The sequence below is a fragment of the Equus quagga genome, chromosome 15 (genome assembly GCF_021613505.1).
Source record: "Equus quagga isolate Etosha38 chromosome 15, UCLA_HA_Equagga_1.0, whole genome shotgun sequence".
In the NCBI taxonomy this organism is placed as follows: domain Eukaryota; kingdom Metazoa; phylum Chordata; class Mammalia; order Perissodactyla; family Equidae; genus Equus; species Equus quagga.
In genome coordinates, this window is record NC_060281.1 from 27,313,156 (window position 1) to 27,326,139 (window position 12,984).

The 12,984-nt window shown below is 52.6% G+C and overlaps 1 protein-coding gene across 4 annotated transcripts; it reads right to left on the reverse strand.

The window, feature by feature from the left end:
* Nucleotides 1-3,310: 3,310 nt before the first annotated feature.
* Nucleotides 3,311-12,367, reverse strand: PI16 (peptidase inhibitor 16). 4 transcript variants are annotated; one of them, XM_046641186.1, is made up of 7 exons: nucleotides 12,064-12,364; nucleotides 7,681-7,902; nucleotides 6,050-6,159; nucleotides 5,665-5,753; nucleotides 4,541-5,026; nucleotides 4,186-4,325; nucleotides 3,311-3,706 (listed from the first exon to the last, which is right to left on the reverse strand). In XM_046641186.1, exons 1-6 carry the CDS (start codon nucleotides 12,232-12,234, stop codon nucleotides 4,204-4,206), a joined length of 1,200 nt encoding a protein of 399 aa, XP_046497142.1. In that variant the 5' UTR covers nucleotides 12,235-12,364; the 3' UTR covers nucleotides 3,311-3,706; nucleotides 4,186-4,203. The 4 variants fall into 4 exon arrangements, with proteins under 4 accessions (XP_046497142.1, XP_046497141.1, XP_046497143.1 ...); XM_046641185.1 differs by having other exon boundaries at nucleotides 3,311-3,755; XM_046641187.1 differs by having other exon boundaries at nucleotides 3,311-4,325; nucleotides 4,670-5,026; nucleotides 12,064-12,367.
* Between the last annotated feature and the right edge of the window lie 617 nt (nucleotides 12,368-12,984).

Sequence of the window (12,984 nt, forward strand, 5' to 3'; positions counted from 1 at the left end):
GCTCGTGCTGACACATCCCCTCCCTGCCCATTTGTCACAGCCCTGCCTGACTAGTTTGGGACATCATGTCTTGCCTTCTGTTGTTTCCACCAAAATAAACTTCCAAAGAGATCTCTGCTCCTCGTCTTGGGTAAGTTCTCTCATGTGACAGTGTTCCTGAGGGCTGGCGACAGGTGCTCTTGCTTTGCAGGAGGCAGGCGGAGCCCACCCAAAACTAGGAAAAATGGGTTTGGGCCTCCATGGTCCTGCTCTGCCCGGAGGCTACCTCACCTGACCCTCATAGGACCTGGGGCTAACCTGAGAAAACAGGCCCAAGAAGGAGGGGAGCCCCCCGCCCCCAACGCAGGAACACAAGTTAGATGAGCATCTGAAAATCAATGTAATACACTCTATCCACAGAATAAGGAACAAAACCATATGATTATCTCAATAGACTTGGAAAAATTATTTGACAAAATTCAATATCCCTTCATGAAAAAACATCAAAAGCCTAAGAATAGAAGAGAACTTCCTTAACCTGATAAATGGCATCTATGAAAAATCCATAATTAACATTATACTGAATGGTGAAAAACTACTACCGTTTCCCCTCTAAGATCAGGAAGAAGATAAGGAGGTCTGCTCTTGCCACTACTCAACATTGTACTGGAGGGTCTAGCCAGGGCAATTAGGCAAGAAAATGAAATAAAAGTTATGTGTTGGAAAGGAAGAAGTAAAATTGTCTGTGCAGATGACATGATCTTGTAAAGAGAAAATCCTAAGGAATCCACTAAAAATACTGTTATAACTAATAAATGAATTCAGTAAGGTTGCATGATAAAAAAATTGATATATAAAAATTGTATTTCTATACATTTGCAGTGGAACAAGGTAAAATGAAATTAATGAAACAATTTCATTTACAGTAGCATCAAAAATAATAAAATACTTATGAACTTAACAAAAGAATTGCAAAACTTATACTTTGAAAATCATAAAATGTTGTTGAAAGAAAGCAAAGAAGACCTAAATAAATAGACATCCCATGTTCATGGATTGGAAGACTTAACATTGTTAGGATGGCAGATTACATAATCCCTGTCAAAAATCTCAGGGGACTTCTTTGCAGAAATTTGGCAAGCTGATCCTAAAATTCATATGGAAATTCAAGGGATCCAGAATAGCCTAAACAATCCTGAAAAAGAAGAGCACCGTTGGAGGACTCATGCTTCCCAATTCCAAAACTTACTGCAAAGCTACAGTAATCAAGACAGTGTGGTACTGGCATAAAGATAAACACATAGATTAATAGAATAGGATTGAGAGTCCAGAAACAAACAGTCACATTTATGGTCAACTGATTTTCAACAAGGGTAATGACAACTAAATGGAGGAAGAATCATCTTCAACAGAAGGTGCTGGGGCAACTGGATATTCACGTGTTTAGGACGAAGTTGGACTCCCACCTCACATCACATACAAAAATTAAAAATGGATCAAAGACTTACAAGAATTAAAACTACAAAACTCTTAGAAGAAAACATAACCATAAATTTTTATGACCTTGGATTAGGCAATGGTTTCTTGGATATAACACCGAAAGCATAAGCAACAACAACAAAAAAGATAAATTGGATGTCATCAGAATTAAAAACTGTTGTGTTCAAAGGATATCATCAAGAAAAATTGAAAACGCAATCCACAGAATGAGAGAAAATGTTTGCAAATCACATATCTGATAAGGGACTTGTAGCTAGAATATATAAAGAATTCCTACAACTCCATAATAAAAAGACGAATGCCCCAATAGGAAAATGGGCAAATGACTTGAAGCGATGTTTGTCCAAAAAAGACATACAAGTGGCCAATAAGCACATGGAACGATGCTTGACATCATTAGTCATCAAGCAAATGAAAATCCAAACCCCAATGAGATACTATTTCACACTCACTAGGACAGCTGTAATAAAAAAGACAGATCATAACAAGTGTTGGTGAGGATGTGGAGAAACTGAAACCCTTGTATGTTGCTGATGCAAATGTAAAATGGTGCAGCCACTTTGGAAAGTAGTGTGGCAGTTCCTAAAAAAAGTTAAACGTAGAGTTACACATGATCCAGAGTTACCATACAATGCCACTCCTAGGGATATACCCAAGAGAAATGAAAACATATGTCCACACAAAAACTTACATGAATGTGTATAGCAGCATTATTCATAATAGCCAGTAAGTGGAAACAACCCAAAAGTCCAGCAGTTGATGAATGGATAAATAAATGTATTCCGTACAAAGGGATATTACTTGTAATAAAGAGGAATGAAGAACTGCCCCATGCTACAACATGGATGAACCTTGGGAATATTATGCTAAGTGAAAGAAGCCAGTCACGAAAAGGTCACATATTGTATGATTCCATTTATATAAAATGTCAGAATAGACAAATCCATAGAGACAATAAATAGAGGTTGCTTAGGGCTGGGGGTGGGTGGTGGAGCGAAAAATGAAGAGTGACTGCTAATGGGTGTGGGGTTTCTTTTTGGGGTGATGAAAATGTTCTAAAATTGTGTTGATGGTTGCACAACCCTGTGAATATACTAAAAACCGTTGAGCGATACACTTTAAATGGGTGAATTTTTTGTTATATGAGTCATATCTTAATAGAGATATGTTATATCACATATATATATGGTCGGCGTACAGCCCTGGCCTGACTTGGATGCTTCCTGTTTAACTGCACCTTCCGGCTTTGGTCTGGAGACAGTCGCTCTGTCCCTCCCTACCAGGCCCGGCTCAGTCCCAAGCTGCCCTCGGTCACCAACTCTTGCTACACTCCCCCATACACACTTGTGCTTTCCCTCCCCACAGTGCTCTGGACAATCCTGCCATGCTCCCCTGGGTGAGGATCTGGGACTCCCAAACCCTTTCTCAGACTCCTCCATGCAGAGAGGGTTGGCAAAGCCATGCTTGAGGTGCATTCCTGACCTTGCATCCCCAGACGGGCCTGGGCAGCAGCCCCACTGTGAAGAGGTCATATGCCACTCTTCGATCCTGGGTCCTGAACCCAGCTCGGCTCCACTGGTGACTCCTGGAGTAGGAGAGTCAGCCCACTGCCCTTGGCCTGCCCTTGGCCTTTTCCCCTTCCTGCCAGCTACCTGAAGTTGGATGAGTGGGTGGGAGTTACAGGAAGGAAAGGAAGGATGCCCCAAAAAACTAAATGGAGTGTTTGGGGGAGGGAGTGTACAGGAGAAGGAACAGTGCCACAGACTGGTGGGGAAGCATGGAACGTCTTCTGGTTTGCCCCCCACCCCTCACAAGCACAGAGACTCAGGAACTCGAGCACAGGCTTTATTCAGGAGTCAGGGGCTGCTTCCCTTCCCTGGCCCCTGCCTGCCCCACCCAGAGAACTCTGCTCGGGTGAGGCTAGTCCCCTTACACCGCCCCCCAAGTTACACAGGCAAGTAGGGGAGGAAGGCACTCAGGGAGAACCCCTACCCTGCACAGGCAGGCAGCCCTCGGCCAGGCAGGCAGGGCTCTCCCCAGAACCCCCACCCACCCGCCCTGGACTGAGAGAGGAGAGGCAGGAGGGGTCCAGGCCAGGTGTGCAGTCATCCGGCAGCAACCTGAGCTCGCAGCCGGCCAGGCCTCATGCCCCAAGATGTCTGTGGGTGAGTCACATGCCCTGCAGCCTCCAGAGGGCCTTCAGCCAAGATGTGTCTTGTTTGGGGGGCTGGGGACAGGGTGAGAGAGATGGCAGGAGGACAGCTGACCTCTTCACCCTGGGAAAGCAGGAGGCACTCCTGGGAACAGCCCAGGACTCAGATGGCTCCAGGAAGAGGCCAGGGGACTGGAGGGGCCAAGGGACTCCTGGGACATCCTGAGATCTTCTGTCCCTAGAAGAGCAGGCCATGGCCGCAGGACAACTGGAGAACGGGCACTTGAGGCCACAGGAACACCACTCAGAGCAATGTGCAGCTAGCTGAGGAGCGGACTCCCTGGAGGCAGAGGCACTCCTGGGGCACTGCCAGGGTGTAGCCCTGTAGAGGCCTCCTCAGGGCACAAGCACACTGGCCTCGAGTCCGGCCAGAAGGTGGGGTGAAGGGGGGCTGCTGGGCCACAGAGCAGGACCTGCCCAGTAAGCTGTGGCCTCTTACTCAGAGAAACACACTCCAGAGGGGGCGAGGCCAGGGTGCCCCCACCAGGCCTTGCCTTCGAGTGGTGACCCCTTCAGAAGATTCCAGCCAACACCAGGGGAGGCAGTAGTAGCAGTCCCAGGAGAGGGACCCAGACACGACCACCGCCCGAGTTCAGCCCTGACTTGATGCCAGGCTTTCCAGGGCCCTCTGCACCTGTGGGAAAGGAGAGGCTTTGCCTTAGCCTGGAGACAGCTCTGCCTGACCTCCCACCCACCCCACCAGGCATGCAGGTGGCAGCCCAGCAGCCAGGGAGGAAGCTCCTACTCAGAAGGTGCATGCCCCGCCATGCCCATACCATCTATGCCAGGGGCAGGGAGCTGACATTCTGGAGTCAGGAGGGAAGGTAGGGCAGACGCTACAGGCCTTACCTGGCAAGGACGACTGCAGGACCAGGGTACGCCCACCTGTGGCATTAGCGGTGGCAGAGGTATTGGGGGAGTTGGGCAGGGACTTGGAGGAGGTGTGCCCCATGTGGTCCAGTGTGGCCTGCAGCTCACCTGGCTCATCCTGGACTGGAATAACTGAGGCCGAGACCTCAGTGGAAGGAGGTAACTTGGCCTCAGCCTCGCCCTCCTCCAGGGAGTAGGGTAGTGGCTCCTGTGTCCCTGTTAGGGACACCTTAGGGTGCAGAGAACTCTCTGGGCTTCTGGAGGGCATTCTTGTCCTGCTGGCCTCTCTGTCTGCTGATTTGGGGGTGGGATCATGGGTTGATTTGGGGAAGGTGGCTGGCCCCTCATCCAAGGAGAGCTGGCTGTGAGTTGCCAAAACGGAAGGGACCTCAGTTGCCAGGGAAGATGGGGCCTCAGTTACCAGGTAAGGCAAATCCTGAGCCTCTTCAGGGCCTCTAATGGGTTCTGATAAGAGAGATAAGGCCTCTCATTAGTGCTGCAAGCAGGACCTCACATCCCTCAGCCCACAGGCATCAAGGTGAGGCCACCAAATGTCCTACGAAGACACACATACGCACACCTCTCCAGCGAATATGTCCCTCATTGCTAATAAATGTTATTTCTTGTGATTGACACAGTTACTCCTCCATCCAAGTCTTCCTCTCTCTGCACTCTCACTTCCACTTTTCGGGGATTTCTCCAGCTGGAGTCCTGTTCCTAACACGCCTACCGCGTGGCAGGCCCAGTGGTGCGAGTCCCTCTGGCAACGCCCACCAAGAGGCCCCTCCCACCCCAGGCCCTCTCCACCTGGCCACGCCCACCTCGCCCGGCGCTCGGAAACCGCCGGACTCTCCTCTACCTTCGGCTTGGAGGGTTGAAATCCGGTCACTTGGAATGACAGGGAGCCAAAGTGGCTGCGCAAGGAGGGCAGAGCGGGCTTGACAACTCGGATGGGGTGGGGCCGTCGAGGGCTCCTGGAGGTCGCATCCCGCCGGGCCCCTCACTGCCCACGCACCGCTCGGGGAGCCAGAGGGGCCCTAGACCATCCGGTCACCGTCCCTTCCCTCCCTTTCCTCTTTCTCCCCACCCCATCCCCGACTCACCACAGAGGGAGATCTCACAGTGGTAGCCAGAGGGACACTGGGAGCACGGAGTCCCCTCCTGGTAGGGCCTCTGCCTCTTCACGTTCCCCCTGCAGGAGCCGAGGAGGATGCTGGCGGGGAGGGGAGGTCCCTGCCAACTCCTGACACTATTATCCCTTGTACACACCCCTAGTCCAGAAGTACCCCCGCGGCTTACTTGTTCCCGACTAATTTGCTGGGCCAATGAGAGCAGACTCCCATCCGTGCCCTCCTCACAGGTCCCGCAAGACTATAGACTGTAGGCCCTAGACTGCCGCGCCACCTCTTCCTTAGACTGTGTCCCACTCAGCCCTCCCCTGGGCTCGGCCCACCTCCTCCCCCCAGGGCTCCCTCGGGAGGCACTCACGGGGGCTCGTAGTTGCAAACCAGCAATTGGATGTTGGTCTCTTCAACTCCCTGGAGCTTCTCGCAGAAGTGGGAGCCACAGCCAATCCGCTCGGTCTTGGCCCAGACCACCTGAAGGAGGGCAAACCCAACAGTTTGGCCTGGGTAGGTCGGGCCCTGGCTCTCTACACCAGCTTCTATGGGTGGGAGAGGAGGAACCCTATGGCCTGTCAGATCCGAGTCTCTGAGGACACAGCTTCAGGACAAAAGTCTGGACAGAGGGCCGTGGGGGGGCGGGGCAGGGGTGGTATTTGTCCTGAACATCCTCTCCCCTGCCAACCACACACAGTTTCACCAGGCCTCTCTCCCTCTGAAAACCTTCCCTTTGGAAATACTGTCATAAATTGTTCTTGCCCGCTCTCCCTAAAAGCACTTGCATTTTAAATAAGGGGTATATCCAAAGGAATAAATCTCAAACGGGAGAATCTTAGATATCAGCAATCAGCAACAACCAAAGTCCAAGGAATGGCAGGGGAGGAGCCGTTGTGGAAATGGAACTTCCCCCATATCACAAGTAAGCAGGGAGCTGCTTGGCGTCTCCCAGGCGGAAATGACCCCAGAGAGCGTGTGCACTCAGCCCTAGAGAAGGTTGGGGTGGAGGTGGGGCAGAGCCGCTCCTGCTGGGCACTGATAGCAATCCCTACAGAAGGATGTGTGGGTATGGGGGATGTGAGCTGTGACAGAAGACAGAAGGAAGGGGGCAGGGAGGGCTGCTGGGCCCTCACAACTTCCTGATCTGGGTGGGTGATGTTGGGATTTCCTTCCTTAAAGATTAGCACTAAAAATACCACCCAAAAGGGGCACTGGAAAATGGAATTAGTGGATATGGGTGGGAAGATGGTGAGTGTGTTTTCCTTTTTTAAAAAATTGTCATCTTATTGTTTGAAAAAAATAGGTATTGGGAGGAGAAAAGGAAGAATTCAGTAACACTGTTAACTCCCCTATGTGAGCACACACACGCCCCTACACTCTCATCTGCAAACTCAAACTTTCAAAATGCAGCAAGAACCCTGACACAAGCACAAAGTGCCTCAGAGGCAGGAAATGCTCTCACAGGCTCCTGAAACCTTCACTCCGTGACCATTTGCTCTTATCTTACACATAGTTTTTAAAAGCTAAAGAAAAATCAGACAAACAAAATTGTTGATTTGCCCTTTTGCTCCCTGGCAGACTAGAAGCAGCAACTTAGACATCGTGAGAAATGACAAAAGAGGGAGAGGGAAAGCAAAGAGAGAAGTCAGGGGGCATTCACGGCTGGGGGAACAGCCCTGCGTCTGAGGTCAGAGGACAGGACTGCTTAGAGCTGTCCGCTCACCTAGTACACTAACTACTGTCCAGGAAACTAACTCAGGTCCCTTGGCACCCCCGAGGTGGAGAGGGGCCCCTAGGTTTTCAGAAGCCTGTGCTTTCTAAAGAATCAACCGAAAACGGGTCAGACAGTTTGAGCAGCAGACTCTGTCGGGGGCCTGGATTCCACATGAATGGCTGTGGAAGGACAACTTTTATGAGGGATCTAAGGGGGCTTAGCGTGTGGACTAAGGGACTCCCGGCCGCGGAGGGAGAGGTGGTCCCGCCCGCCGGCCCGCCTCTCACCTGCGTGTAGTGCCCGCACATCTGGCCCGGGTCGCAGGTGCCAGCGCTGAGGTTGTAGTGGTCGTGCTCTTGGTACCACTGCTCCACGGCCAGCGGCACGTCCATGGCCTCGTCCGTGATGGCGAACAGGTTCTCGCCGCGCCGCCCACGCTCCTTGTTGTGGCCCCAAATGCACTGCTGCGCGTAGGCCTTGGCGAAGGCGGCCAGCTCCTCGTCCCACCTCTGCGGGGCAGGTCAGGGAGGGAGGTGAGGGCGCTTAGGGCTCGGTGGAGGCAGGAGTGGGGGTGGGAGAAAAGAAGGTTGAGGGTGTCCTGGGGACCTCTGGAGGCCAGAGACCCTCCCCTCCTTAGCAGAGTGACTCTTGGCTGTGACCGGGACAACTCTCTGCTCCTGGTGAGCTCCTGTGGGGAGGTGGGAGGGTGCCACCCCAGGCCGTGAAATTAGCAAGGTCAGGACCATTCACCAGCTTTGCGACTTTGGACAGATTGCCTAGCCTTTCTGAACTTTCACAGGACTTTGGGAAAAACAAAGGAGATGATGTTTGTGACAATGCTATTAGTAATTAATATTAATATCCTTCTATGTGAAAGGTGGGTGGCAGCGATGCCCCTCCTACCTCCCAGGGCTGCCTGAACCGCTGTGAAGCCCCCAGGATGTCCAGCAATGTTCAAAGGCTGGGGTGTTTATTCAGCTGTCCTCCTCCCTGGCCCACCCATCATAAATCTGACTTGAGTGGCCAGCACTCCCCTCTCAGCTCCCACTCTCTGCTTGGGACAGCCCACGCTCCATGGGTTTACCAGCTCCAGGCTTCCCTCTCCAGTGCTGTTCCCAAGTGCTCTCGACTCTTGTCAACTGATAATCCTTTTCCCCAAGAAAATTGTCTCTGTGTGACCCTGATCAAGAGGCCTATTTTCAGAGCCTTGGTGACCAAAAGAGGTGTCAGATCCCAAAGGTAGTCGTCTCCAGTTGGGGACCCCAGGTGAAACAGTGGGAGGGGGCATTTTAGGTTAGGGGGCCTCTGAGGTTCTGTGTCCCTGGCTGGGAGGACAGGCCCAGTGTGGGTGGGAAGATAGATTAACAAGGCATCTGACCAAGAGATTGGGGAGGGAGGCCTGGATCCCATTAAGTTTTGTCCTTGGCCTCTCCTGGAAAAGGGTGGCCTGGCGGCAACTCTTGCTCCACCCTCCGGAGGCCCAGCCAGCTGCGGGAGCCAGACACCCCATAAGGCGCCAAGAGCTTGGGTGACCCTGAGGGGAGGGGGCTTCGTGGCCACACCCACTCCCCCCCATCCAGGGTTCTCAGGAGCAGTTGCCTGGGGTGCGGATGGGAGCACTGGGCTAGGACAGCCCCACTGCCATGACTTCAGGTGAATTCCTCTCCCTCTCTGGGCATTTTGTCCCTAGTCACTGGTCCTTGAAGTTCTCTCAGACTCTGGCAGCAGTGGAAGATAGGGAGTGGGAAAGGGGCAGGGTGCTAGGGACCAGGATCAGGGTGTCTGGAATGACCTGTAGGGCCCCAGACCAGACTGTAAGCTCCTTCAGGACAGGGCGCTGACGTATCCCAGTGTCTGGCTCGGTGCTGGCACATGGCAGATGCTCAAGAGCTGTTTGTCAGCTGTTGACAACTGAGACAAGGCCCTGCTTACCGCGGTCTCCCCTACAGAGCCCATTATCATTTCCATTCTGACTACGTGCCCAGAGTCCCACCATTAGAGAGTCATTCCTTTGGGTCTTAAGGCTTCTCAGTTGTCTGGAGACCCTGTGGAGTTTAAAGAGTCATGGTACCCACCCACATTGGCCACATAATCACCATCTGAAAGCAAATCCACTCATTCATTCATTCACTCACTCGTTCATTCATTCAACACCTGGGCACTGTGCCAGCCCTGGGGCAACAGCAAAGACCAAGAAGCCCAAGGTTACATTGTCGTAAACCATTAATTGGGCCACAATGTGGTGACTGACAGATATGCCATAGGTAGTATAGAGGCACCAGAGAGGGCCATTTAGCCCAACCTGAGGTGGAGAAGGAGGCACTAAGCTGAGCGTTAAAAGGCAAGGTTTGGCCAGGTGGACAGGGGAAAGCGTCCTGAGCAGGAGGCACAACGTGAGCAAAGGTGTGGAGGGGAGAGACAGTGTTATGGCTGGGGGAGAGACTCCTCCTTCAGGTTACTTCAGTAGGAGGAGTCGGCAGGCCAGGGGCTGGAGAGGTGGGCAGGGACCAGACACACAGAGAGCCTCCTCAGGTGCTGGGGCTTCACACTGAGGCGGTAGGGAGCCAGTGGGAGCCACTGAAGGGTTTTGAGCGGGGTCAGCCTGGTGTGTTGGATCATTCATTCTGGTGGCAGAGGCGAGAGGCTGGGGAAGCAGGTAGAGGCTGTTCTAGTTCTCGGGAGAAGAAAAGAAAGATCGAACCAGGGTTGTGCCAAAGGGATGGGAGGAGGTAGGATTCAAGGGAAAGTGAACTTTCTGGGAGGTAACGATGCTGATGGTTAGACGTGGAGGCTGAGGGAGGGAGAAGAGTCGTGATAACCCCCTCCTGCCTCACCCTGGATCCATACCTCCTTTTATGAATTGAATGCTCTTTGAGCACTTACTATGCGCCAGGCACTGTTCACATATTCACTCATTTAATCCTTACAACCACCCTACAAGGGAGTTGTTATGTTGTTATCATCCCCAATTGACACACGAAGAAGCTGAGGCACAGAGAGATTAAATACCTTGGCCAAGGTGGTCCAGCTCATAAATGGCAAAGTCAAGATTTGAACCCAGGCCCTCTGGCTCCAGAGTCTCTGCTTCCCTCCCTGCTGAGGTTGAGCCTGAGTCTCATCTCAGATTTATCCTGGTGTCCCGGTCCAGCCTTATCTCCACCCCCTCCTCCGATCACTTCCCACCAGGCATCAGCCTGTGCCCTCAATACCCTAACTGCTTCCCAGAATGTCGCCCCACCCCCCAGGTCCACTTCTGTCTGCAAAGCAGCTCCCAGCCTGTGTAGCCCCAGCCTCAGCCAGCAAGACTGTAAGACTGATGTAGGGCACCAGGGATCCACAGATGGGGAAACTGAGGCTCAACAACGAGTTTCGGGCCTCTATCAGGGAGCTGTTGGCAGAGCTGGTCCAGCCTCCGGGGCTACTGACACATTGCAGGCAGCTCCTTGTTGCGGAGGCTGACAGGGCTGTGAATGGCGATGCTGTGTGTGTTGGTAGAGACCTTCCTAGATCTTTCTCACTTCTCATCCTGTCTGATGCTCAGGGCAGGGATTGCCAGCCTCATGTGATTGATCAGGAAATGGAGGCCTTTGAAGGTAAAAGGGCCCACCCAGAGTCCCTTTGCCAGATTGAAGCCCCAGGCTCACTGCTGCGTTCTCCAGGTGCGACCTTGCTCTCGGGCGCCAGCTCTGGGCCCCTGGACACTGCCCATCACGCTCCAGGGCACCTGAGGATGGCTGGAGGGGATGGGCCAGGCCAGACCTGAGGGAGGGCAGGAAGGGGGTGAATTTCTGACTTTTTCTCTTTCACTCCTGAGCATAAACATCCTGCCCCTACCCCTGCCATCAAATCACTCTCCTCTGACAAAGGTAACCACTGCCTGTCTGTCATCTGGCTTCTGTCGTCTGTAGGCATGTCCGTGGACATTTGCTACATCTGCATGTGTGCCCCACCAGTGTGCAATAGTATTTTTTACGTGTTTTTAGGCTTCATGTAAATATATTCGACTGTATATATATTTTTTGAGATTTCATTTTCCTCCCCCACCCAATGCTATATCTGTGAGATTCAGTCCATGTTGATATATATGTGTCTCTAATGATGACCCCATTTTACAGATGAGAAACTGAGGGTCATTACCAGGTTAAGGGATTAGCCCCAATCACAGGTCTTGTAGGGGCTGAGACAGAATTTGGACTGTGTGATGCAGACCCCTCTCTGCTGCTTCTTCCTGTTCTCACCCATCTCCCGGGACAGCCCTCCTACCCCAGGGGCCGGGACCCATGCTGCTGCCCTGTTTCCTCTTCTCATCTCCTTGGAAGACATCTGAAAGGCCAATTTCACCAAGGTTAGGAACTTCCCACGTTCCCCCTCCCAGGGGCACGTGCATTTTCAGAAGTGCTGGGAAGGGGCCATTGGAGTAGGAAGCTGGGATTTCCAGGCCTGGCTCTACCAGCTGTGTGACCTGTAAGCCCCTGAGGAATCAGCAAGTCTCTCTGAGCCTCAGTTTCCTCATCTCTATAATGGGGCTGTTTATGGGGACCTGTGAATTATATAATGCCAGAGAGATGAGTCTCTGAGATAGCTTCAGCTTGGTGGCGGAAGGCATTGGTGGGGGCCCCTGCCCAGCATCCCTTCAATTCTGGCAGGCAAGCGTCCCTGGCTACACTCACCATTTGCAGCATGTCGGCAGCCGGTGGAGACACCTGGGCACGGTAGAGGTTGTGCAGCTTCACCATCACGTGTTTCTCATCATCACTGAGGGCTCCAGCGGGGCCTATGATGGCCACCAGCAGTAGCAGCAGCGGCAGCAGGAGCGCCAAGAGACTGTGAGAGCTGTGCATGGTGGCCAGAACTCTCTGCCTCTCCCATCCAGGGGTCTGGCAGCTGGATTTAAAGTCCTTCCCACACAAGCACCACCCTGGCTGGGGTGGGTGGGAGAGGCTGTGTCTGGAGGCCTGGCCCGGCTCACACAATGTCTCGGGGAGGGCTGAGTCCACTCCCAGCATTTATCTCCCCTCAGAGTCCTTGGCAAAAGCTCCCTTTCTCTCGGTAACAGGGGCTCAGGCCAAGAGCTGTGTGAGTTTCACAGTCCCTCCCCAGTTGTGGACAAGTTCTCCAAGGTCAAAATCACAGTAACCTCTGCAGATCTATGACTGGTAGCACCCAGGTCACACCCACTGGGTGCTGAGGACAGTCAATAGGAAGGAAACCAAACGGACCCTACCCAGAGAGGATTGGGCAAGAGGAGGAAACTACAGGAGGCTTGTGGAAGGACAGAGGAAGACAGGATGTATTTGGTAAATGTTGGGCCAACCTAAGTCCAATTCCTGGTTCTGCTCCTTCGCTAGGCTGTGTTTTTGGCAGTTCTCTCAGCTGAATCAGTGACAGTAAAAGTACCTACCTCATAGGGCTGGAAGGGGGATTAAATAAGGTCAAATGCATGTGAAGAACCCAGTACAGTATCTGGCACATAGTAGGCCCTCAGTAACAGCAGACAACGGCCACCCACATGGCGTGGCCTTGGCCAGTTCCCAGCCTGATGGGGAGGCAGGACTTCTGTGAATGGGGGCAGGGATCCAGTGTTTCCCACT

Coding starts and splice junctions, on each gene's coding strand:
- PI16 (XM_046641186.1), bottom strand. CDS start 12,234: ATGCACAGCTCTCACAGTCTCTTGGCGCTCCTGCTGCCGCTGCTGCTA. Junction 7,903..12,063: donor CTGCCGACATGCTGCAAATG/GTGAGTGTAGCC, acceptor CCTGCCCCGCAG/AGGTGGGACGAGGAGCTGGC. Junction 4,326..4,540: donor CCTGCAGTCGTCCTTGCCAG/GTAAGGCCTGTA, acceptor CCTTTCCCACAG/GTGCAGAGGGCCCTGGAAAG.